The sequence below is a fragment of the Anolis carolinensis genome, chromosome 2, assembly GCF_035594765.1.
Source record: "Anolis carolinensis isolate JA03-04 chromosome 2, rAnoCar3.1.pri, whole genome shotgun sequence".
Taxonomy (NCBI): Eukaryota; Metazoa; Chordata; class Lepidosauria; order Squamata; family Dactyloidae; genus Anolis; species Anolis carolinensis.
The window spans coordinates 188,469,413-188,492,863 of NC_085842.1; the positions used below are offsets into that span (position 1 = coordinate 188,469,413).

General features: G+C 43.7%; 2 protein-coding genes across 10 annotated transcripts in view; one reads left to right on the forward strand and one right to left on the reverse strand.

The window, feature by feature from the left end:
- Positions 1-23,451, forward strand: part of angptl6 (angiopoietin like 6) — a 107,765-nt gene that overhangs the window by 64,952 nt on the left and 19,362 nt on the right. For 3 of the 4 annotated variants that reach the window (XM_062971335.1, XM_062971333.1, XM_062971334.1), the window contains exon 5: positions 208-478. In XM_062971335.1, the coding sequence (XP_062827405.1) occupies positions 208-478 (271 nt within the window). Of the gene's footprint in view, positions 1-207; positions 479-15,952; positions 19,571-23,451 lie in introns of those variants that run through there. The other variant, XM_062971336.1, reaches the window with a different exon arrangement.
- The window catches only part of shfl (shiftless antiviral inhibitor of ribosomal frameshifting), a 44,040-nt gene continuing 40,127 nt past the window's right edge, over positions 19,539-23,451 (reverse strand). For all 6 annotated transcript variants that reach the window (XM_062971340.1, XM_008119751.3, XM_016997055.2 and 3 more), the window contains one exon: positions 19,539-21,631. In XM_062971340.1, the coding sequence (XP_062827410.1) occupies positions 21,417-21,631 (215 nt within the window). In that variant the 3' untranslated portion in view covers positions 19,539-21,416. The remainder of the gene's footprint in view (positions 21,632-23,451) is intronic.

The window sequence follows — 23,451 nt, forward strand, 5'->3', positions numbered from 1 at the left end:
CAGATTCCATGTTCTGTTCAGCGGTGAACTCAGAACAGGAATGTGGGATATTTGAATCTTCTCCACCCCACCATGTTATTGAATTACAAAGGCCACACTCCTCCAGTAAAGGGTCTGATGTATTCTATAGTTTAACCACACCCATAAGGCCATGTTTCTCATCCCTGTTGTAGTTTATTAAACCTCTTTCCTGCTGTGTCTCCCCAGAACGGTTTTGGGAACCTGGAAGGAGAACACTGGCTGGGTCTGGACTCTATCTACTGGCTCACCCACCAAGACACCTACCTGCTACGGATATGGATGGAAGACTGGAGCGGGCGACAAGCACATGCTGAATATGACACCTTTGCCCTGGAGCCTGAAAGCGATTTTTATCGGTTGCGGCTAGGGCGCTACCATGGCACTGCTGGCGACTCCCTCTCTTGGCATAATGGGCGACAGTTTAGCACACTGGACCGGGACCATGATGCTTACTCAGGTAAGATAGAACAATAGAATAATAGAGCTGGAAGAGACCACATGGACCATCCAGTCCAACCCCCTGCCATGCAGGAAAAGCACAATCAAAGCACTTCCAACCGATGGCCATCCAGCCTCTGTTTAAAAGCCTCCAAGGAAGGAGCTTCCACCAAATTCTAAGACAGAGAGTTCCAAAGCTGAACAGCTCTTATGGTCAGAAAGTTATTCCTAATGTTAAAATGGAATCTCCTTTCCCGTAATTTGAAACCATTGCTCTGAGTCCTAGTCTCCAGGGCAGAAGAAAACAAGTTTGCTCCCTCTTGCTTGTAACATCCTTTCACATATTTATACTTGGCTATCATGTTTCTTCTCAACCTTCTCCTTTCCAGGCTAAACATCCCCAGCTCTTGAAGCTACTCCTCATAGGGATTCATGGTCTCCAGACCTTTGATCATTTTAGTCACTCTCCTCTGGACACCTTCCAGCTTGTCAATATCCCCTTTGAATTGTGGTTCCCAGAATTGGACACAGTTTTCCAGGTGACGTCTGACCAAATCAAAATAGAAGGACACCATGACTTCCCTTGATCTAGACACTATACTACTTTTGATGCAGCTCAAAGTCCCATTGGCTTTTTTAGCTGCTGCATCACGCTGTTGGCTCATGTTTAACTTGTCTACAAAGACCTCAAGATCTTTTCCACATGGACTGTTGTTGAGCCAGGCACCACCCATTCTGTATCTGTAAATTTCATTATTTTTGCCTAAGTGAAATATCCTATACTTTTCCTTGTTGAAATTCATTTTGTTAGTTTTGGCCCAGCTCTCTAACATTTTAATATCATTTTTGATTCTAATCATGTCTTTTGGAGCATTAGATTAGTTATCATCTACAACTTTGATAAGCATGCCCCCTAAAGCTTCATCTAAGTCATTAATAAAGATGTTTAACAGCCCTGAGCCCAGGATAGAACCCTGCGGCATCCCACTAGTCACCTCATTCCAGGATGAAGAGGAACCATTAGTGAGGATCCTTTTGTTGGTTGCTTGACCAATTACAAATCCACCTAATAGTAGTATTATCTAGCCCACACTTTACTAGTTTGTTTCCGAGAAGATCATGAGGGACCTTGTCAAAGGTCTTACTGAAATCAAGATATGCTACATTCACAGCATTCCCTGCATCTACCAAGCTTGTAACCCTATTGGAAAAAAGAGATAAGAATAGTCTGGCATGACTTGTTTTTGAGTAATTCATGTTGATTTTAGTAATTAGAGAAATCCTTTCTAAGTGATTGCAGACTGCTTTCTTAATTATGTGCTCCAAGATCTTTCCTGGTATTGATGTCAGGCTACTATACAAAGTCCCAGAATACTTGAAGTATCTACACAAACACAAAATGGCCTATGTACAAAGAAAATATAATGTCCAAATAGCATATAGTATTATTAAAGTTCCCCGTACAAAGCTCAATTCGGTAGTACCAAACAAATTGAAAAGGAGCAACAGCTCTAACACAAGGGTTATCTAAGTTTGATATTGGTTTCAATGTTTATAGGCTTCAGGGTTACACAATAAATGAAAATATCTTCCAGATGAAGTAAGCAGACGGTTGATCATGTTGCTATATACAGAATGAAAAAAATAATGATGGAACTCCACTCTCAAAAAAATCTTTGCAAGTAAAGTCCAAATAAAGTCCCAAGTAAAGTCTAAGTAAGGTCTACAGGGGTGTACGGGTATTTTGTACCATTTCGGGGAGAAGAAGGGGATTTTGCGAGCGGAGCTCCATCATCCTGTATATTCACTTCTTCACTTCACTTTATTTCTTAATTAGTCGCTCTCCACCAGAGTGCTCCGAGCGACTTACAATTTAAAATATCATTCCACAATATAAAAACATTCAACATAAAAACATTCAACAGTGACTATTTGGCAAATTATATCTGATTTACTTAAATGCACAACCAAACAGCCAAGTCTTGAGCGCTTTTACAAAAGGTCGCAACTCCGACATTGCTCTAACATATGGAGGCAATGAGTTCCACAGAATTGGAGCATAGAAAAGGATCTACGCCTTGTAGCTTCCAGGTGTACCTCCCTAGGGCCCAGTACGTATAGGAGATTTTCCTGGGAGGATCGAGGTGACCACTGATGAAAAAAAGGAATGAGGCGGTCCCTAAGATATAATGGTCCTTGGCCATTTCGAGCTTTAAATGTCAGGATCAGTATCTTGTAAGAGATCCGATGTTCTATTCGTAGCCAATGCCGTTGTTTCAGAATCGGTGTAATATGGGATCTTATAGATGATCCCGCTAGCAGCCTGGCCGCCGCATTTTGGACCATTCGGATCTTCTGGGTTTTTGTCTTCGGAAGGCTGGCATATAAGGCGTTACAATAATCCAACCTAGTGGTGACTGTTGCGTGGATTACCGTGGCCAATGCTTCTGTCGAAAGGTTGGATGCCAATTTCCTTGCCTGGTGAAAATGAAACAAGGCCTAGAATCATTGAATCATAGAATCATAGAATAGTAGAGTTGGAAGAGACCACATGGGCCATCCAGTCCAACCCCCTGCTAAGAAGCAGGAAATCGCATTCAAAGCACCCCCGACAGATGGCCATCCAGCCTCTGCTTAAAAGCCTCCAAAGAAGGAGCCTCCGCCACAGTCTGGGGGAGAGAGTTCCACTGCCGAACAGCCCTCACAGTGAGGAAGTTCTTCCTGATGTTCAGGTGGAATCTCCTTTCCTGTAGTTTGAAGCCATTGTTCCGTGTCCTAGTCTGCAGGGCAGCAGAAAACAATCTTGCTCCCTCCTCCCTATGACTTCCCTTCACGTATTTGTACATGGCTATCATGTCTCCTCTCAGCCTTCTCTTCTGCAGGCTAAACATGCCCAGCTCTTTAAGCCGCTCCTCATAGGGCTTGTTCTCCAGACCCTTAATCATTTTGGTCGCCCTCCTCTGGACGCTCTCCAGCTTGTCAACATCTCCCTTCAACTGTGGTGCCCAAAATTGGACACAGTATTCCAGGTGTGGTCTGACCAAGGCAGAATAGAGGGGGAGCATAACTTCCCTGGATCTAGACGCTATTCCCCTATTGATGCAGGCCAGAATCCCATTGGCTTTTTTAGCAGCCGCATCACATTGTTGGCTCATGTTTAACTTGTTGTCCACGAGGACTCCAAGGCCTGCTTACTTATGGCAGTGATCTGGGCCTCCATTGTCAGCGATGAGTCCAACACAACCCCAAGGCTTTAACAGTAGCAGACGGAACCAGAACTTCCCCATCAAAATCAGGCAGTGACTGGATTAACTCTGGTGGCTGGCCGGGCCAGAGTATCTCAGTTTTTGCGGGATTCACTTTTAGTCTACTAGCTCGCAGCCAACTCATCACTGCTTCCAAACACAGCTTAAAGTTCTCAGGAATCACTGTTGTCCCAGGTTCGAGACGCAAGAGTAGCTGGTATCATCTGCATACTGGTAGCACTCTATGCCAAAGCTCCGCACTAGTCCAGCAAGTGGTCGGACGTAGATGTTAAATAACAGGGGCGAAAGGATAGCGCCCTGGGGAACTCCACAGCAAAGGCAGGAGCTCTCAGAGCTTTGGCCTAACCACTCCACCCTCTGTCTCTGGTCCTGGAGAAACGAATTGAACCATTTAAGAGCTAAACCTCGTACACCAGACATAGCCAATCGATGGATTAGCAAGTCATGGTCCACGGTGTTGAATGCAGCTGCAAGGTCCAAGAGTACCAATAGCGTTGATCTGCCCCGGCCTAACTGACGACAAATTTCGTCAGTAATAGCTACCAAAACAGTCTCAGTCCCATGACCTGATCGAAAGCCTGACTGAAAGGGGTCTAAGCCCGCAGTCTCATCTAAGAATTGCTGTAGCTGTCCCGCCACTGTCCATTCAATCGCCTTGCTCAAAAACGGAAGCTTTGAAACCTAGTTACTAGGTATGGTGGCATCTAGACTTGGTTTTTTCAGAAGAGGGTGAACCACTGCTTCTTTAAGACACTCTGGGAAAATTCCTTGTTCCAAGGAGCTGTTCATGATGTTCCTTAAGGGATCTTGTAGTCCCTCCCAGCACTCCTTAACCAACCGGGAGGGGCAAGGGTCGAGGGAGCAGCTAGTTGGTCTTGCTGCAGCTAGAGTCTTTTCCAGATCTTCCATTTCTAATAGCACAAAAAGTTCTAGAAGTTTGTCACTAGATGGCCAGAAAGCTTGTAGATTCCCTCAATGTGTCCTCTGTGGGAGGTAGCCTTTCGCGAACATAGCAACATGACCAACCGTCTGATTACTTCGTCTTGAAGATATTTTCATTGATTATGTATCCCTGAAACCTATATACATTGGAACCAATATCAAACTTAGATAACCCTTGTGTTAGAGCTGTTGCCCCTTTTCATTTTGTTTGATACTACCGAATTGAGCTTTGTACGGGGAACTATATGCTATTTGGACATTATAATTTCTTTGAACATAGACCATCTTTTGTTTGTGTAGATTGATGTCAGGCTGACAGGACACTGATTATTTGAGTCCTCTTTTTTCCCTTCTTGAAAATAGGGACAACATTTGCCCTCCTCCAGTCTGTTGGGACTTCTGTTCTCCAAGAATTCTCAAAGATTATTGTCAGTGGTGCTGAAATTATCCTGCTAATTCCTCCAATTGTAGTTCATCTGGCCCTGGAGACTTGAATTAATTTAGAGTAGCCAAGTATTCCTGGACTACTACTTTACCTATCTTGGTTTGTATTTCCCTTACTACCTCATCCGCTCCATATTGCACAGGTATAACACTAATCTCCTTTGGGAGAACACTGAGGCAAAGAAGGTCTTAAGCAACTCTGCCTTTTTTCCCTATCCCATCATCATTTCACCACCTTCTCCACACAGAGGCCCTACCATTTCCCCTTTCTTCATTTTTCTACTGACATAACCAAAGAACCCCTTTTTATTGTTTTTAATCTGTTTCGCAAGCCTGAGCTCATTTTGTGCTTTAGCCTTTTGGATCTTTTCCCTACTGTTTGAATTCTTCTTATGTGATTTTCCCCCTTGCACATTCCATTTTCCCCTTACACATTCCAAGACAGTTCCATCTTGGTTCCTATGCCATCAGTTGGAGGCCCCTCCCCCATCACCAACTGATGCTCTGGGGCCAATATACAATATAATATGCAATAATATATAATTATATAATATATTGTAAATACATATAATATTAATAATAATACTATGCTGTTGCTCAGTCGTTTAGTCATCTCCGAGTCTTCGTGACCTCATGGACCAGTCCACGCCAGAGCTCCCTGTCGGCCGTCACCACCCCCAGTTCTTTCAAGGTCAAGCCAGTCACTTCAAGGATACCGTCCATCCATCTTGCCCTTGGTCGGCCTCTCTTCCTTTTTCCTTCCATTTGCCCCAGCATCGTGGTCTTTTCCAAGCTTTCGTGTCTCCTCAGGATGTGGCCAAAATACTTCAACTTTGCCTCTAATATCCTTCCTTTCAGTGAGCTGCTGGGCATTATTTCCTGGAGAATGGACTGGTTGGATCTTCTTGTGGTCCAAGGCACTCTCAGGATGGATTTTCCTCCAGCACCAGAGTTCAAAAGCATCTATCTTCCTTCGCTCAGCCTTCCTTATGGTCCAGCTCTCACATCCATAGGTTCTATGGGGAATACCATTGCTTTGACTATGTGGACCTTCGTTGCCAGTGTGATGTCTCTGCTCTTCACTATTTTGTCAAGGTTGGCCATTGCTCTCCTCCCAAGAAGTAAACATCTTCTGATTTCCTGGCTGCAGTCTGCATCTGCAGTGATCTTTGCGCCTAGAAATATAAACTCTGTCACTGCCTCCACGTTTTCTCCTTCTATTTGCCAGTTATCAATAATCTTGGTTTTCTTGACGTTTTACTGCAATCCAGCTTTTGCACTTTCTTCTTTCACCTTAGTGATAAGGCTCATCAGCTCTTCCTCACTTTCGGCCATCAGAGTGGCATCATCTGCATACCTAAGGTTGTTAATGTTTCTTCCAGCAATTTTAACTCTGGCCTTGGATTCCTCAAGCCCCGCATGTCGCATGTGTTCTGCGTACAAGTTGAATAGGGAGGGTGAAAGTATGCAGCCCTGCCATACTCCTTTCCCAATCTTGAACCAGTCTGTTGTTTCGTGATCTGTTCTTACTGTGGCTACTTGGTCTTTATACAGATTTCTCAGGAGACAGACAAGGTGACTTGGTATTCCCATACCACCAAGAACATGCCATAATTTATTATGATTCTCACAGTCGAAGGCTTTAGAATAGTCAATAAAGCAAAAGTAGATGTTTTTTTGAAACTCACTGGCTTCCTCCATTATCCAGTGGATATTAGCAATTTGGTCTCTGGTTCCTCTGCCTTTTCTAAACCCAGCTTGGACATCTGGCAACTCTCGCTCCATGTATTGCTGGAGTCTGCCTTGTAGGATCTTGAGCATTACCTTACTGGCATGGGAAATAAGTGCCACGGTACGGAAGTTTGAGCATTCTTTAGCGTTTCCCTTTTTTGGTATGGGGATATAAATTGATTTTTTCCAATCTGATGGCCAATCTTGTGTTTTCCATATTTGCTGGCATATGGCATGCATCACCTTGACAGCATCGCCTTCCCAGATTTTAAACAGCTCAGCTGGGATGCCATCGTCTCCTGCTGCCTTGTTGTTAGCAATGCTTCTTAAGACCCATTCAACCTCACTCCTCAGGATGTCTGGTTCTAATTCACTCACCATACTGTCAAAGCTATCCTCTATATTATTATCCTTCATATACAGATCTTCTGTATATTGCCGCCACCTATTCTTGATCTCTTCAGCTTCTGTTAGGTCCCTGCCATCTTTGTTTTTGGTCATGCCAATTTTTGCCTGAAATTTGCCTCCGATGTTTCTGATTTTCTGGAAGAGATCTCTTGTCCTTCCTATCCTATTGTCATCTTCCACTTCCATGCATTGCTTGTTCAAAAATAGTTCCTTGTCTCTCCTGGCTAACCTATGGAATTGTGCATTTAATTGGGCATATCTCCCCCTATCGCTGTTTCCTTTCGCCTTCCTTCTTTCTTGGGCTACTTCCAGTGTCTCAACAGACAACCATCTTGCCTTCTTGGTTTTCTTTTTCTTTGGGATGTACTTTGTTGCTGCCTCCTGAACAATGTTGTGGACTTCTGTCCATAGTTCTCTGGAACTCTATTTATTAAATCTAGTCCCTGAAATCTATTCTTCACCTCCACTGCATATTCACTGGGAATATTTGTGAGATCATATCTAATTGGTCTGTGCATTTTCCCCATTCTCTTTAGTCTGATTCTAAATTTTGTAATAAGAAGTTCGTGATCTGAACTACAGTCAGCTCCAGGTCTTGTTTTCACCGACTGGATGGATGTCCACCACCTTTGGCTGCAAAGGATGTAGTCAATCTGATTTCGGTGTTGACCATCTGGTGAAGTTCATGTGTAAAGCCGTCTTTTAGGTTGTTGGAAGAGAGTGTTTGTTATGCACATTGAGTTTTCCTGGCAAAATTCTATCAGCCTACGTCCTGCTTCATTTTGTTGTCCCAGACCATGCTTGCCTGTGATCCTGGTTATCATTTGACTGCCCACCTTAGCATTCCAATCTCCTGTAATGAGAATAATGTCTCTTTTTGGTGTGTTATCCACTAAGTGCTGCAGGTCCTCATAGAACATATCTAATTCTGCTTCTTCAGCAGCTGTGGTTGGGGCATATATTTGGATCACTGGCTTCCCTTGAACTAAAATTGAGATCATTCTATCATTTTTTGGGTTGTATCCAATCACTGCTTTCACAACTTTATTATTTACTATGAAGGCTACTCCATTTCTTCAGTGTTCCTCTTGTCCGCAGTAGTAGATCTGGTGGTCATCTTTTGTGAAGTGACCCATTCCAGTCCATTTCAGTTCACTGACTCCCAGAATGTCTATCTGGGACACCAATAACCACATCCAGTTTGCCCTGGCTCATAGATCTTACATTCCAGGTTCCTATAGTGTGTTGATCTCTAGAACATCGGATTCGTCCTTCACCTCCAGCACCGTTGGCTGTTAGCCTTCCTTTTGGCTTTGAGCTAACTGTGTGATCACATCTGGGGCTACTTGGACTAGTCCTCTGCTCCTCCCCAGTAGCATTTTGACCATCTTCCAACCTGGGTGTCCTATCTTCCGATGGTATACCGACATTTCTCTGGTTGTACTGATCCATGTAGTTTTCATGGCAAGAATACTGGGGTGGGTTGCCATTACCTTCCCCAGGGATCATGCTTTGTCTAACCTCTCTGCCATGACCTTCCCGTCTTGGGTGGCCCTGCATGGTATAGCTCATGGCTTCATTGAGGCACTCAAGCCCCAGCACCACGTCAAGGTAACGATCCAAGTTGGAGAATATACTATAATAATACTAGAATGTAATACAATATAATACTAATAATAATACAATATAATATTAATTATATATACTGTATGTGTGTGTGTGTGTGTGTGTGTGTGTGTGTGTGTATATATATATATATATATAATGTGATATTACTAATAATATTACAGTATAGTGGTATAGTTCAATATAGTAATATATAATGCTAATATTGTGCTATGCTAGGTAAAGGTAAAGGTTTTCCCCTGACATTTAGTCCAGTTGTGTCAAGAGTCAGACGCCAACTAGAGAGCAAAATAGAGATTATTCAAGAAATAGCCCAAAAAACAAGTCACAAACCCAAAAAAGGCTTAAAACACTTACTTTCAGTGTTATTAAGCAATTCAAACAAAAACTATGCCAAAATTGCAATTGACAAACCGGATCATTCAGGGAAATAATCCGGATTAAACTAAAAGTTCTTCAAATTAGCTCCTAAGTTCTGAGCAAACTTAAAATAAACTACCAAAGCAAAGCAAAAGGTTTAGAGGCTCCAAAAAACTCCCCAAAGTCACAAACTAGCGATAGCAGCTCAGAAAACCCAAACAGGAACCCAATTTGGGCGAAAGAGTTCTCTACTGAGAACAACTCAGTAAGCAATATTGGAGGCTGTTGCTAAGCAACCACCAGACCCAGGAAAGCTGGTGCGAAAGCGAAGCGACTCCAAGCCACTGAGGAGGCAAACACCAGGCTGTGGAATTAAAGGGGCAGAGCAAGGAGGCATCGTCAAACCGGTCTGGAGTCAAAGCAGGAAGAGCAGCGATAATCCGCTTCAAGAGTGCAGGCAACACCAGGAGCCCAAGGAGCGAAGCGAAGAGACGTTGTCAGGTCGGTCCAGGGTCAGAAAAGGAAGCAACGACAGGGTCGGGAGGCAAGTCAGGAGTTGAGAGCCGTAGGATGACACAAATTAGAGAGCAACGCCGAGTAGCATTTAGGAGCGAAGGCAGAAGCAGAGTCGAGTTCCAGTCCAAGGTCCAGGGGTTGTAGTCATCAAATCAAGGTTCACAAAAGGGGATAGCGCAGAGAGCCAACACAACGAAGGCGAACAGCAGCTAATGCAAAATAATAATAACAGTGCAGTCCAGGAAAACCCACACAGTTCCAGCCCTCCGCTGCAGAATAACTCGGATTAACTTACATCTGAAGCAAAGTCCTAGTCCAGTCTTCAATAACACGTACAGGAGTCCCAGTGACGCCCAGCAACACCTTGCCACATGCAAGCGAAGTGGCAAACCATTCCCAATTTATCCAGGTTTCCCTGGGCCACCAACGCCCAAAAAGCAGGTGTTCAAACTTCTTAATCCGAATCAGAACTCCACGCAGCTAACGCCCTTGGGTCAGGCGTTCAGAGTCCCAACAATCCTGCCCACACCCAGCTCCATCCACACCTGTGGTCCCATCCTCACTCCTCCAAGCAGACCAAGTGGGGTTTGCTTCTGAAGATACCCAAGCTTCCCCAGTGTCAGCAGTATCCATGGGTCCCGATTCCTCCCCAGGCATCTCCGGTGCCCGTGCCCAGTCAGTGCCCACATCCTCTGTCACCACCTTTTCCCCAGCATCCATTTCTTCCACAGACTCCACATCTGAATCCTCCTCAGAGGATTCCCCATCAACCTCCCTGATCCTCTTCCTGTGCAAATCCTCCAACGAGCCCTCCTCGCGAGGGTTTTTCCTTCCTCTCCTGATCCCACCACTATCATTCACAGTCCCCGAAGGCGCAGTCACAACAAGTTGTGTCCGACTCTGGGGGTTGGTGCTCATCACCATTTCTAAACTGAAGAGTGAAGTGCTACGCTAATAATATAATATATTGTATGTACATATTATTTGTAAGCCGCTCTGAGTCCCCTTCGGGGTGAGAAGGGCATGATATAAATTTGCTTATTTATTTGTTACATTTATATTCTGCATTTCTTCTACTGAACTACATACAGCTCTCCTCCTCTCCAGTTAATAATTACAACCCTGTGTGGTAGGTTAATCTGAAACAGAGTGATTGGCTTAACATCATCCAGTGAGTTTCATGGCTCATCCCAGGTTCCCAATGAAAACAGTCCTTGTCCTTGACCCAACATCCTCTCAACATAACAAAAAATATCCACATGTGGACCTGTGACATGCTAATCCACATGCCATCCTATGACATACTGTAAAGTCCCCAAATAGTTGTGCATGGCCATTCGTGATTCATGAGGTGCTACCAACGCCCCTCCTGTCCCTGATACTATTCAATGCTAGGTCTATTGTTAACAAAACTGCTACCCTCTCAGATTTTATTCTCAATCAAGCAGCGGACCTGGTTTGTATTACAGAGACCTGGATCCGTGAGGGCGATAACATTCCCTCACACGAACTGACACCTCCAGGCTTCCAGATATTTCAACAGCCACAGAGTGTGGGACGGGGTGGAGGGGTAGCAATACTCGCCTGTGATTATTTTACCATCAAAGTTATTCCAACTCCAAAGATAGCCGGTATTGAGTGTGTTGGTGCGGTATTGGCTAGTAGGGAATCCCTAGCCATTCTTGTAGTTTACCACACAACTGGGTCTCCGGGAGAGAGTCTGCTTAATTTATTAGATCTTGTGGCGGACTGGGTCCTGAAGTTCTCCAGACTTATTGTTCTGGGCGACTTTAATGTACATGTCGAGGCACTGTCATCTTCATCATTGACTAAGGACCTAGTACCAACCTTTGAAGCTTTGGGGCTCTCATTACTCAAGACTCGCCCTACTCATCGGGCTGGTCACACTCTAGACTTGATTTTTAATTTCGGAGTACGAACATCTCTATCCACGGTAATTGGTGTTCCCTGTTCTGATCACGCTGTCCTGAAGGCCCAGATTGAGATTCCATCTCCTCCTCTCCATCTTGCCAAACCAATCTTTGCTCAGTCTAGGAGACTCATGGAACCTGCTAGGTTCTTGAATGTCCTTAAGGGCCTGGGAACTGTGTGCGTCACTCTCAATGAGCTAGTCAACAACTGGAATGTCAGTTTGTTGGCTGCCTTATATGAGATTGCCCCCAGACGCTGCCTTCACCCTCATCAGAATTGCTCTCTCACTAATGAGCTACAGACAATGAAGCAAGCACAAAAGTGGCTGGAACGTCGGTGGCGACGGAAACCCAACGAAGTGTCACTGTCTGCTTTCAAGGCTTCTCGCAGGTCCTACGAATCAGCCGTCAAGGACGCTAAAAAATCTTACAATTCTTCCTTAATAGCCTCTGCTAGATCGCGCCCAGCACAAGTATTCAAAATCGTTCGTGCTTTGACCAGTCCGACTCCCTTAGTCCAAAACCCAGCAACCACGACTCTTACAGCAGTGCATTCTAGAAGCTTTTCACTGATAAAATCACTGTGCTTCGGCAGGAACTGCCCCCTACAGTTGACCCCTTGAGTGAGCTTGAGACTTTGTGGCCGCTTTGTGGGCCTATCTTTGACTGATTTACTCCACTTGACAAGGAAGATGTCGCTAGAATCCTGGCTGTTGCAAAACCAACCACCTGTTCCCTTGATCTGTGCCCCTCCTGACAGGTGAAGAGCTGCCTGGAAGGTCTACTTGATCCATTGAGTAATATAATCAATGGCTCTCTTGAACATGGGGTCTTCCTGGACAACCTAAAAGAGGCAAGGGTTTGTCCCTTGCTAAAGAAGCCTAGCTTGGGTCCCATGACCCTTGCCAACTATTAGGCTTGTCCGATCGATGGAAAAAATGTTTCAATTCTCGTTTCTAAAGTAGGGGGTGCCGGCGCTTCGATATAGAAAGTATTTCCGAATTTTTCACCCAAAAATTTCGGATATTTCTGAAAATTTGTAATGATTCTTAATGTTTCTAAAATGGCGGACGCGCATGCGCAATCGCCAAAAAAACAAAAAAAATGAAACCGGGGGGGACTTTTACAGGGCTCTCCCGCCCTTATTTCTTGTGCTATCCTCATCAAATTTGGTACAGTGGGAGATCACATTCAACACTCTTTGCTCAACAAATTGCAGAAAGTTTCCTTTCTCCTATGATTTTTGGTGAATTTTCATAACTTTTTATAATACACTATTTTTCAATATTTGAAGAAACCTGTTCCTGGTTTGAAAGTCTTATTTCCTGTTCAATTGGGTTCTTATTACTGTGAAAGTCCCTCTTCTACTTGTGTAGACTTTGGATTAGAAACGCAGCACACGCCAAGCAATGCCTTGGCAGGAGTGCCACTGTCCTTTGAAAACTATAAATTGCCTTTGAACTTTTTGATCTATGGTGCCACTGGCTGACCTTGTGATTGCCAAAATGAAACTCTGGCCGAGGACTTTGGATTAGAAATGCAGCACACGCCAAGCAATGCCTTGACAGGATTGGCAATGTCCTTTGGAAACTATTTCTTCCAATGTACCCTTTTAGGTTTGAAAACAATGTGTGTCTTTGTGATTGATGCAATAACACTCAGCTCGGGGGCTTGGGATTACAAACGGAGCGTGAGGGAAGCAATGCCCTCGCAGGAACGCACCCGTCCTTTGGAAACTCTAACTTCCAATGTCCCCCCCTTTTAGGATTGCTAAGAAGGGCTGATCTAGTGATTGCTAAATTCAAAAAAAAAAGGCAGAGGTCTTTAGAAATGGAGCGTCAGGAAAGCAATGCCTTGGCGCCCACGTCCTTTTAAAAATAAAAATTGCCTAAAGCCACAGCAAGGACTCTGTCAGATCCCACGAGCCCCAAGCCAATTTCCCCCCCCCCCAAAAAAAAACACACACAATATCCAGTCAGCAACAACAGCCAGCCCTTAACAGACCCAACCCCCAGAACACTTAGCCCTCTCTCCCCTCAATGCAGGCGGCTTGATTCCCAGCGCAGCACGAAGCACCCTCTCTGCTCGGTAACCCAGCCCCGAATGGCTTGCCTGGGTTGGGGAGGGGTTTTTTATAGACATCTTACACGTGGACGCGGAGGACGCTAGCCCCCACTTTTTCCAGCCATCGTGGAAGTCTCTGATTGGCCAGGGAGCGGCGGCCATTTTAGGCTGCACTAGGCTCACATTCAAGTTAGGTTGCAGAAACAAAAAAATTTTAAAAAAATATTTTTTTAAAATATAAAAAAAAATTTTGGAGGAAAAAATTTAACGAAACATTAAGACACAATTAGAGAATGGGCCAACAATGGTTCAAATTACATTGCCAGTTGCGCCCAGGAACAACGTTTCAATACTCGGTTCAAAAAGCGAGAACATTCCGAAACAATTCCGAAATAAGAATCATAACGAATTTTTGGACAACCCTACCAACTATCATCCTGTCTCTAACCTCCCATTCTTGGGTAAGATGATAGAGCGGGCTGTACTGGGACAATTGCAACAATAATTGGATGATACATCTGGCCTGGACCCTTTCCAGTCAGGCTTCCGCCCTGGCCATGGGACAGAAACAGTCCTGGTTGCCATTACAGATGAACTCCGTCGCCAGTCTGATAGTGGCGGATTAGCGCTACTGGTACTTCTCGACCTTACCGCAGCGTTTGACACCGTTGACTAATGATTCACCGTCTCGCCATGTCCAGAGTTCATGGTCAGGCCCTCAATTGGTTCAACTCATTTCTCCGAAACCGGAGCCAATGCGTGGAGTATATGGATCAAGTCCCTGAAAGATCCTCCCTCCTATGTGGGGTACCCCAAGGTGCAATTCTCTCCCCTCTTCTCTTCAACATCTACGTTAGACCCCTTGCTAGTTTGGCTTGGAGTTTCGGACTAGATTGCTATCAATATGCAGACGACACCCAACTCCTGCGCTTGGAGCCTGGAGCAACGTCAATACCAGACAATTTCACCTTATGTCTGGAGGCTCTGTCGAACTGGCTACATGCTAGTAGACTGAAGGTGAATCCGGCGAAGACTGAGATTCTTTGGCATGGCCGCTCGATTGGTCTGACCCATTTGCTACCCACCTTCGATGGTGCTGCCCTATCTCCTTCGCCTACCATTAAGAGCTTGGGTGTAGTTTTGGATTCGCAGCTGACAATGGAAGCTCAGGTCGCTGCTGCTAGCGAACAGGCCTTTTTCCATCTACAACAAGTGAGGCAACTGGCACCCTATCTATCTGATGAGGCTCTGGCAACCGTCATCCATGCCATGGTCACGTCTAGGCTGGACTATTGTAACACCCTGTATGTTGGCCTTCCGATGTCCACGACCCAAAAGTTCCGTATTGTTCAGAGTGCGGCAGCCAGGCTACTCACAAGAACACCCATGAAATGCCATATAACACCAGTGCTGCAGCATTTGCATTGGCTTCCAAATGATTACCGTGGTCTATACAAGTTGCTAGTTGTGACCTTTAAAATTCTTTATGGCCAGGGCCCATCGTACCTTAGGGATCGTCTCTCCTTCTCCCATCGCCAGAGGTTGCAACGACTATTCCAACGCGACTTGCTTTATATACCGGGTCCTAGAGAAGTGCACTTGGAAAGGACCAGACGCAGAGCTTTTTCTATTTCTACCCCTGCCTTATGAAATGCCTTGCCGCCCTATATGAGAGCAATGCGTGAGTTAGGGCCTTTTACCCTAGCACTCAAGACCTGGCTCTTTACTAGAGCTTTTGATCTATGTTAATTTTATCAATATTTGTATGTATGTTTTTATCCTTTACAATTTTATTTTGTAAATCTCCTAGACCATCTTGGATGGAGGGCGATTAATAAGTAATTTGATGATGATGATGATGATGATGAGCTAGCAGGATTGGAGAAAGTCTAGTGACATCCCTGTTTGTAGTACAGATATATCCATATGTGTGTGTGTGTATGTGTCTTCTAGTTATCTGTTGACTTATGGTTAAATTTGATAGACTTTTCTTAGGTAAGGAATACTACAAGGTGGTTTTGCTTTTCTCTCAAATATAAGCCTATAGCCCTGGTATTTGTTAACAGCTTTCCACTACAAAGGAATTCAGTTAAGTACTTCAGGTGTAACACTAGTAACCATCAACTGTAGCTAAAGTTCAGTGGTATCTAAATTCAGGGTTTACTGATCACTGTTGTGGTTCCCTTTCTTCTTCTTTCCCCACAGGGAATTGTGCCCATTATCAGAAGGGTGGTTGGTGGTACAATATGTGTGCCCATTCCAATCTCAATGGCATCTGGTACAAAGGCGGGCACTACCGAGGTCATTACCAAGATGGAGTCTACTGGGCAGAGTTTCGTGGCGGAGCCTATTCTCTCCGAAAGGTCTCAGTGATGATCCGGTCCACACAAAGCAGCTAATTTGTGATTAGTGGGATTAGAAAAAACACACAGCTGGGAAGAGTCCAGGCATACTTAGAAACAGGCGTCATTGAATTCTGTAAACTGACACCACCTAGTCTCCTCTCTAGGCCTGGGCCCAAGGGAACCTCGTTCCACACCAAGGGTGAAGTGGATTGTCAATGAAAGTTTGTAACATCACAAAGCCATCCATCCCCTTCCTTAAAACTAGCATTTAGTTTTTTGCTATTAACAGCAAAAAGCCTTAAACAATACCTGAAGCATTATGAAGGTATACAATAGAACAGGTAATCAATATTTAAAGTAGAGATGTTTTGTTTGCAGTGAGAAAGTTGGATTGGTTAAGGTTGGGTTCACAAGTCTTGTTGACTATATTTTAAATTACATCTTCAGTTTTGCCCATATAGGTCAATTTTAGGTGTAACATCAGATACGATTGGAGAGCTTCACTGCAAGTGACTTCCTCACTTGAACAGCCCAATAGTGCTACACCATGTTGTTTACGATGATATACAAGAGCCTTGAACTGATGTACTGTTGATTCCTGCCACAACTCACTTTCATAATGCTTGTGTGAGATGGAACAACTCCTTTGGAGATTCCTGTATTTCCCACCTTCTGTGATGTGTTGCGGCTGGATGGCCCGTGAGGTCTCTTCTAACTCTACGATTCTATGATTCTAAGATCAAACTGTTATGGGGAAAGCCTATTAATCTATCTCCACCCACCCCCACCCAGGGATATGATCAAAAACATGCACCTCAAGTTGTCTTTGACTCGTCATGACTGTCAGAAGGAGAAAACTCCAAGTCTTCCAATCCTCTATGGGCCTTTTCAGGTATTGAAGACTTGGGGCTGTAGTTTCCTTGATTGAATTCTATCCATTTTGTCCATCTGGATTGTGGTCTTCCTCTTTTCCTAGTCCTTCTACCATAGCAAGCATTGCTGTTTGTACTAATGAATCATATCTTCTCATTATATGGCTAATGTACAACACTCCCAGTTTAGTCATCTTGGCTTCTGGGGAGAATTCAGGCTTGGAATGTATATTGAATATCTCCAAATAGTGGGCCGCTCTTTTGTTTTTCATATTTGTTCACACATTTTAGTTAGAACTTGAGATTTTGTTTCTGCAACGTGAATCTGCTCTGTGGATATGTCACCTGTTCCTTTCTCCTAAGTGCTCCGAGTTCAGCTGCCAGTTCACTTTCTAAAATTGTGGGTTCATATTCAAATTGGTTTTTAAACAAATATTACCCTTTTTATATAGTTCTTCAGTATGTTTCCAATGTTATTTTATTGTACTTGGTCATGTAATGTCTTTCCCTACTGGTTGCTTTTGTGAAGCGATCTTCTATTTTTCTGCATTACTACAGTAGTAGTCTTTTGCCCTGAGCACTCTGGACAGTTGCACTTAGGGTTCTGTCACCTTTTATTTTTGCTTCTCACTTGTCTTTAACTGCCTAAGGAGTTTTGTATAGCATCAATTATGGTTTCTGATATTTCTTGGCTACAAATAGCACCTTTTTGTATTCATCCCTGACAATATCCCTGGTTTCGGTTCTGAACTCTTCAGGCCTCCAGTCAAATAGGCTTAATAGTGCAAACCTTTTTTTTTACATCATCTTTAAATTCTTCCAGGAGGTTGTTCAAACTGCATGTTGGCAAAACAAATTATTCAAGGTCCTTCTTTAGCTTTATTTTAATTTTTGATATTTGCAGTTCATGGTCTCTTGTCACATTCTGCTCCAGGTCTTTATTGCAGAGAATTGATCTTTTCCATATTTTGCTTCCAATTATGTAGTCTGTTCAATTTTTATATTGGCCACCAAGTGATGTCCATGTATACAGCCACTTCTTTGGTTGCTTGAAGAATGTGTTTGCATTGAACAAACTGTTGGCCTTGCAAAACTCTTACCAGTAACTCTCCGGTCTCATTTCTCAATCCTAGGCCAAATTCTCCTACAATCTTTGGTTCTGCTCAGTTTCCTACTTTTGTATCTCAATTACTTATGAGGATCAATGTGTCATGTGCCGCCCCATATGAGAGCCATGCGTGAGTTAGGGCCTTTTACCCTAGCACTCAAGACCTGGCTCTTTACTAGAGCTTTTAATCTATGTTAATTTTATCAATATTTGTATGTATATATTTTTATCCTTTACAATTTTATCTTGTAAATCGCCTAGAGCATCATGGATGGAGGGCGATTAATAAGTAATTAAATGATGACGATGATGATGATGATGATGTTTGGATGTGTGATTAATTTTCTCCTGGTCCCAAAACAGAATCTTTCAATTCTTTTTCTACCTTGGTAGTTGAAGCATTCACAATGCACTGAATCACAGAATCATAGAGTTGGAAGAGACCTCATGGGCCATCCAGTCCAACCATTTGCTAAGAAGAAGGAAAATCGCATTCAAAGCACCCCCGACAGATTTAGCCTCTGTTTAAAGGCCTTCAAAGAAGGAGCCTCCACCACACTCCAGGGCAGAGAGTTCAACTGCTGAACTGCTCTCACTGTCAGGAAGTTCTTCCTGATGTTCAGGTGGAATCTCCTTTCCTGTAGTTTGAAGCCATTGCTCTGCGTCCTAGTCTGCAGGGCAGCAGAAAACAAGCTTGCTCCCTCCTCCCTATGACTTCCCTCACATATTTGTACATGACTATCAAGTCTCCTCTCAGCCTTCTCTTCTGCAGGCTAAACATGCCCAGTTCTTTAAGCCGCTCCTCATAGGGCTTGTTCTCCAGATCATTTTAGTTGCCCTCCTCTGGACACATTCGCCCACCTCTGGACACATTGGTGAATGGACAACTGTAGTTTCGTCCTGCATGTGGAATTAGTATGCAAGTCTGGATCAGACAGTTTTGCAGCCATAATATGAAAGTGAATACATGTGACTAAAAAACCTCAATGGGATAAAAAAAATCTAGTGACTTAAGGGCTCCACTGCAGGGATATCACATAGGAGAGGAATCCAGCCACTTCCTTAACATAGGGATTCTTTAGCCTGCCTTCCACTGAGGTGTATGAGCCACAGCAACATTCACAGTAATAAATCATAGGTGCTGAAATGGTACAGCTTAAAATATTCCAACCTTGTACACTATGCAGCTCCAGAGTTCTCAAAAATCAAGAACCTGAACAGACTGAAGGAAGGGGACCACCTTGCTTTCATTTTCCAAAATTCCCCCTCCAATGGCTGTGGTGGTTCAGTTCCTCTGAAGCACCCTTTTTCTGAACAAATTATCTTCTCTAAGGAAAATAAATCCCAAACTCGAAGTTTACCGGTCCAATCAAATGTACACAACTGTATTTATTTTGTTTAAGCCTAGTTTGCTCAATTCTTGTTAATTTTTTTTCAACCAGAAAAAAGGAAGCACACGTCCTGCATTCAAAATTACATATGCTAATGTGTTTATTCATCCAATATTACTTTGTTTTCTTATACCTTTTGACATTTTGGATTCCAGCACGGTTCTTTCTCCTTCTTAAACAGGGATTTTTGTGGGGAGAGGGGTCATATCCAGACATGCCCACGACTGAGAAGCTCTCAATATAGTCATGTCTCATGGTGCCTGGTTATGTTTTCTACAGACAATGTACTAAAAACAAGCCTGAGTTTCAAGACATTTTGTGCTTCTAGATACACTTTAAATTGCCAGCAGAGAGAACACTTTTGGTCTATTTTATAACAGCGACAGAAATGAAAGAAACAAAACAGTTTCTTAGTTTCACAATGCAACCCTTCCTCATAATTTTATTTGCATCAATTAAAAAAATATCTCAGCAAAAGGGAAAAAAGCCCAAAGCACTATACCACACCCATTTACATTTGATAAGAAACACCGTTTAAAGAAAAAAATTACAAACAAGGTAGACCTGGCATCTTTCAATCTGGAGATCAAGATTATAAAATAAGACATACTCTCAAAGGTAAGACATAGTGTTAAGTGCAAAAATTAGGGACAGTAGCTAATACCATATAAATACTTCAGGGAATATTACATTTTATTTGAACTATACAACTGTGATTCTACGTCAAATGCCATGGATCCATGCTATGGCATCCTTGGATTTGCAGTTTAGGGATGGCTACTAAGAATTTTCCACGAGAGATTTCTAGTGCCACACCAAGCGACATATCATAGGAGTCCAGAGGATGCAGTCACAGCACAGATATCAAACCACTATAGCTCTACTGTGAGAGAGACCTTTGCTCACTTTGCTTACTTTGCTTATAAAGCAGGAATGGGAATACGTCTGTGTCACCACATCCCAACAGTGATTCACATAGAGCAACTAAGCCTCCGTATTCAGGAGTAAGGAAGCTGTACTACCCGAGTAGTAATTATAATGGGTTCTTTCAACTTCCTTACATCAAATCTTTGGTCCCAAGCAACATCCCATGGGTGGCTTCTAGTCACTACCCACATATCCATCCCTACTGGGGCTTTCAGGCGAAGGTCCAATTCTCTCATTGTGCAGCTGTGTGCATTAGATCACACTATTGTGAAACAAACTGTACAGCAGGCTCACACTTACTGAGCCACTGGGGCAGTGCTGCCAGCCAGATGTAGTGGTTTATGCGAACATTGCAAGGCTTGCTCAAAGCTGCTTAGAATGTGCAACTTGCTACAAATTCATATTGCTTATATAAAGCTACATGGACCAGTGGGTAAGTCAACAAGATGATTCAGCCCAGATTACAAATGGCCGAGGTGGAACTTTTCTATTTCCAGCCCAACTAGTTTTAGAACTAGTCCTGCATGTTCCTTGGTCCTGCAACTTCCCTGTCACCACAGTCTGGGGCTGTCAATCCTGATTGCCTAAATCAGGAACAGCAGCAATTTAACAATGAGAACATTTTTTAAAATACAGTCATTGTTCACTCACTTTCCTGTCTTGTTCAGATAGTCTGGTTTCCACAAAGCAGAAGCAGCATGCACCTTTCCACTTTGCAATGTACACAAGGCCAGCAAAAATTCACAGGACAACTTGACACCCATTGAGTGGGCTGGAAGGAGAGAGCACATTTTCAAAGCTTCATGATTCATGTAATAGCACATGTGATAGCACTGTGACCATCAGAAAAAGATAAAGAAGGTACAGTTAAATAGCGGATGAGCAATGAATGCTCAATAGGTTCTGAGGAAGGACTGTCATTGACATACATTTTGAAATCAAGTAGGCCCCCTCCCCAGGTCATCACTATGAATTCATAACTTGCCATTTATCTCTCACAAGAGGCTCATTCTAGGTATCCAGAGTTTAAATGCTGCTGCCACCATCTTCCTCCTCGTCTACTTCTTCCAGATCTTCCAGGATGAGGTAATCGAGGTCCACCTGCAGGCTTCCTTGACTGACACAGGTATCCACTGTTGAGCCAGTGCTGTCATGTTCTTCGCTGGGGAAAAGCACTTTGGGCAACCTATTCCTACGTAGGCTTTGAGGATGCACACAGTGGGTTCCAGGTACATGGGGCTCTGTGAGACAGGAAGCATACAAGCTGATGTTGGCCAATGTGTAGCAATGTCCACCAGCACCTCAGAAGGGGAATGTATATGTGTGACTGGGTTGCCTGCTTTTATTGGAGCAAATACCATCATACCGGCTTGGCATAGGCAGCAGCTATACTCCCTACTTCCAGCTCTTGCTAACTGGCAGTGAGGATCTCCCCATCTCACACTCCTATTCCACACCCTAATGGTTGTCCAAGACTACTGTCAGAGGAAGAGTTACAAGAAATGTCTGATACTCCAGAATCACAAAGTCGGACGGTACCACAAGGATCATCTGGACCAATTTCCATCCATGCTGGTAAAAAAAACCATGTACTAATACAAGAGTGAATCAAAAAGTTTTGCCTCCTGTGTCATAAAAACTTTATGAATTAACATATAACAGCAGAGGTTGCTATAGATCATAGCCTGAACTATCCTGTACACAAAACTACCATTCAACATACCGTTTCCCCCAAAATAAGACAGTGTCTTATATTAATTTTTGCTCCCAAAGATGTGCTAGGTCTTATTTTCAGGGGATGTCTTATTTTTTTTTTCCTTGTCTGCATCTGCATGGTACAGGGTAGACTGCAGAGGAGAGAGGATCCCTCTTGTCCTTTGCTGAACGTAGCATTTGTTGTATTTTGTTAGTGGGTCTGTAGATTATTTGTAGGTTGTGTTTCTTCATCAGCTTCCCTATGCGGTCAGTGGTTCCCTTGATGTACAGTAAGAACACTTTTCCTCTGGATGTCTTTGTCTTTATTCTCATGGCTTGTTCTTGACCTTGCAACTCTTTTGATATCAGTGGTGAAGTATCCATTGGCTTGTAGAGCCCAGTTTAGGTGATTCAGTTCACCTTGGAGGAGGTGGGGTTCGGAGATTCTTTCCTGCCCATGCAGGAAGCAGCTAGACTTTGAAGCTGCAGGGTCATTCAATGCTAACTGTGGTGATCAATTGCAACATTCACACTTGCCTCAAACAAAAGTTCCTTCTCTCACCCTGGACCCTTTCAGATATTTAAACCCCACTTGCCTAGTTTCCAACATACTTCACAACCTCTAAGGATGCCTGCCATACATGTGGGTGAAACGTCAGGAGAACGCTTCTGGAATATGGCCATACAGCCCAGAAAACTCACAGCAACCGTGGCAAGAATAATAATAATAATAATAATAATAATAATAATAATAATAATAATGGCACCTACTAAAGGGTAGATGTCCTGGAGGAAGTGCTCCCGAGTGAGTCTGGCGGAACCTTAGTGGAGGCTCCATTTGTTCCCACCCAGACCTCTTCCAGCACCACCTATGGAGGGCGTAATTGTGGTGGTGGTGGTGCTGCCACCGCAAGGCATCTGTTGCTGGCACTGCCGCAATCTCCTGCGGGCTGCTGCTTCTTCATCCACTGCCTTCCCACGCTGTTCCTTCTTGCTTTTGGCGGCTCCCTCCTTCGCGCCACACACACCTTCCTTGACACAAAAGAGGAGGGAAAAGCACACGCCTTTCCCTCTTTCTCCTTTGTGCCGCATGCGCCTTCCTGGACAGTGGCAGCGGCTCTCTCCTCCTAGGTCTTATTTTCAGGGGATGTCTTATTTTTGGAGAAACATGGTAGTCACCATCAATTTGTATACATTTGTGCCATCATTTAACCCAGGCATCAAAACCATTTTGGAAAAAAATTGGGTTTTGCTTAGTGACCCATAATTTTAAAGCTGTTTTAAAGTCTTTCAACTAACTGAATCTGAAACCATGTAGGTTGTCTTTCAGACGTCCAAACAGGTAAAAGCAGAAGGGGCCAAATCA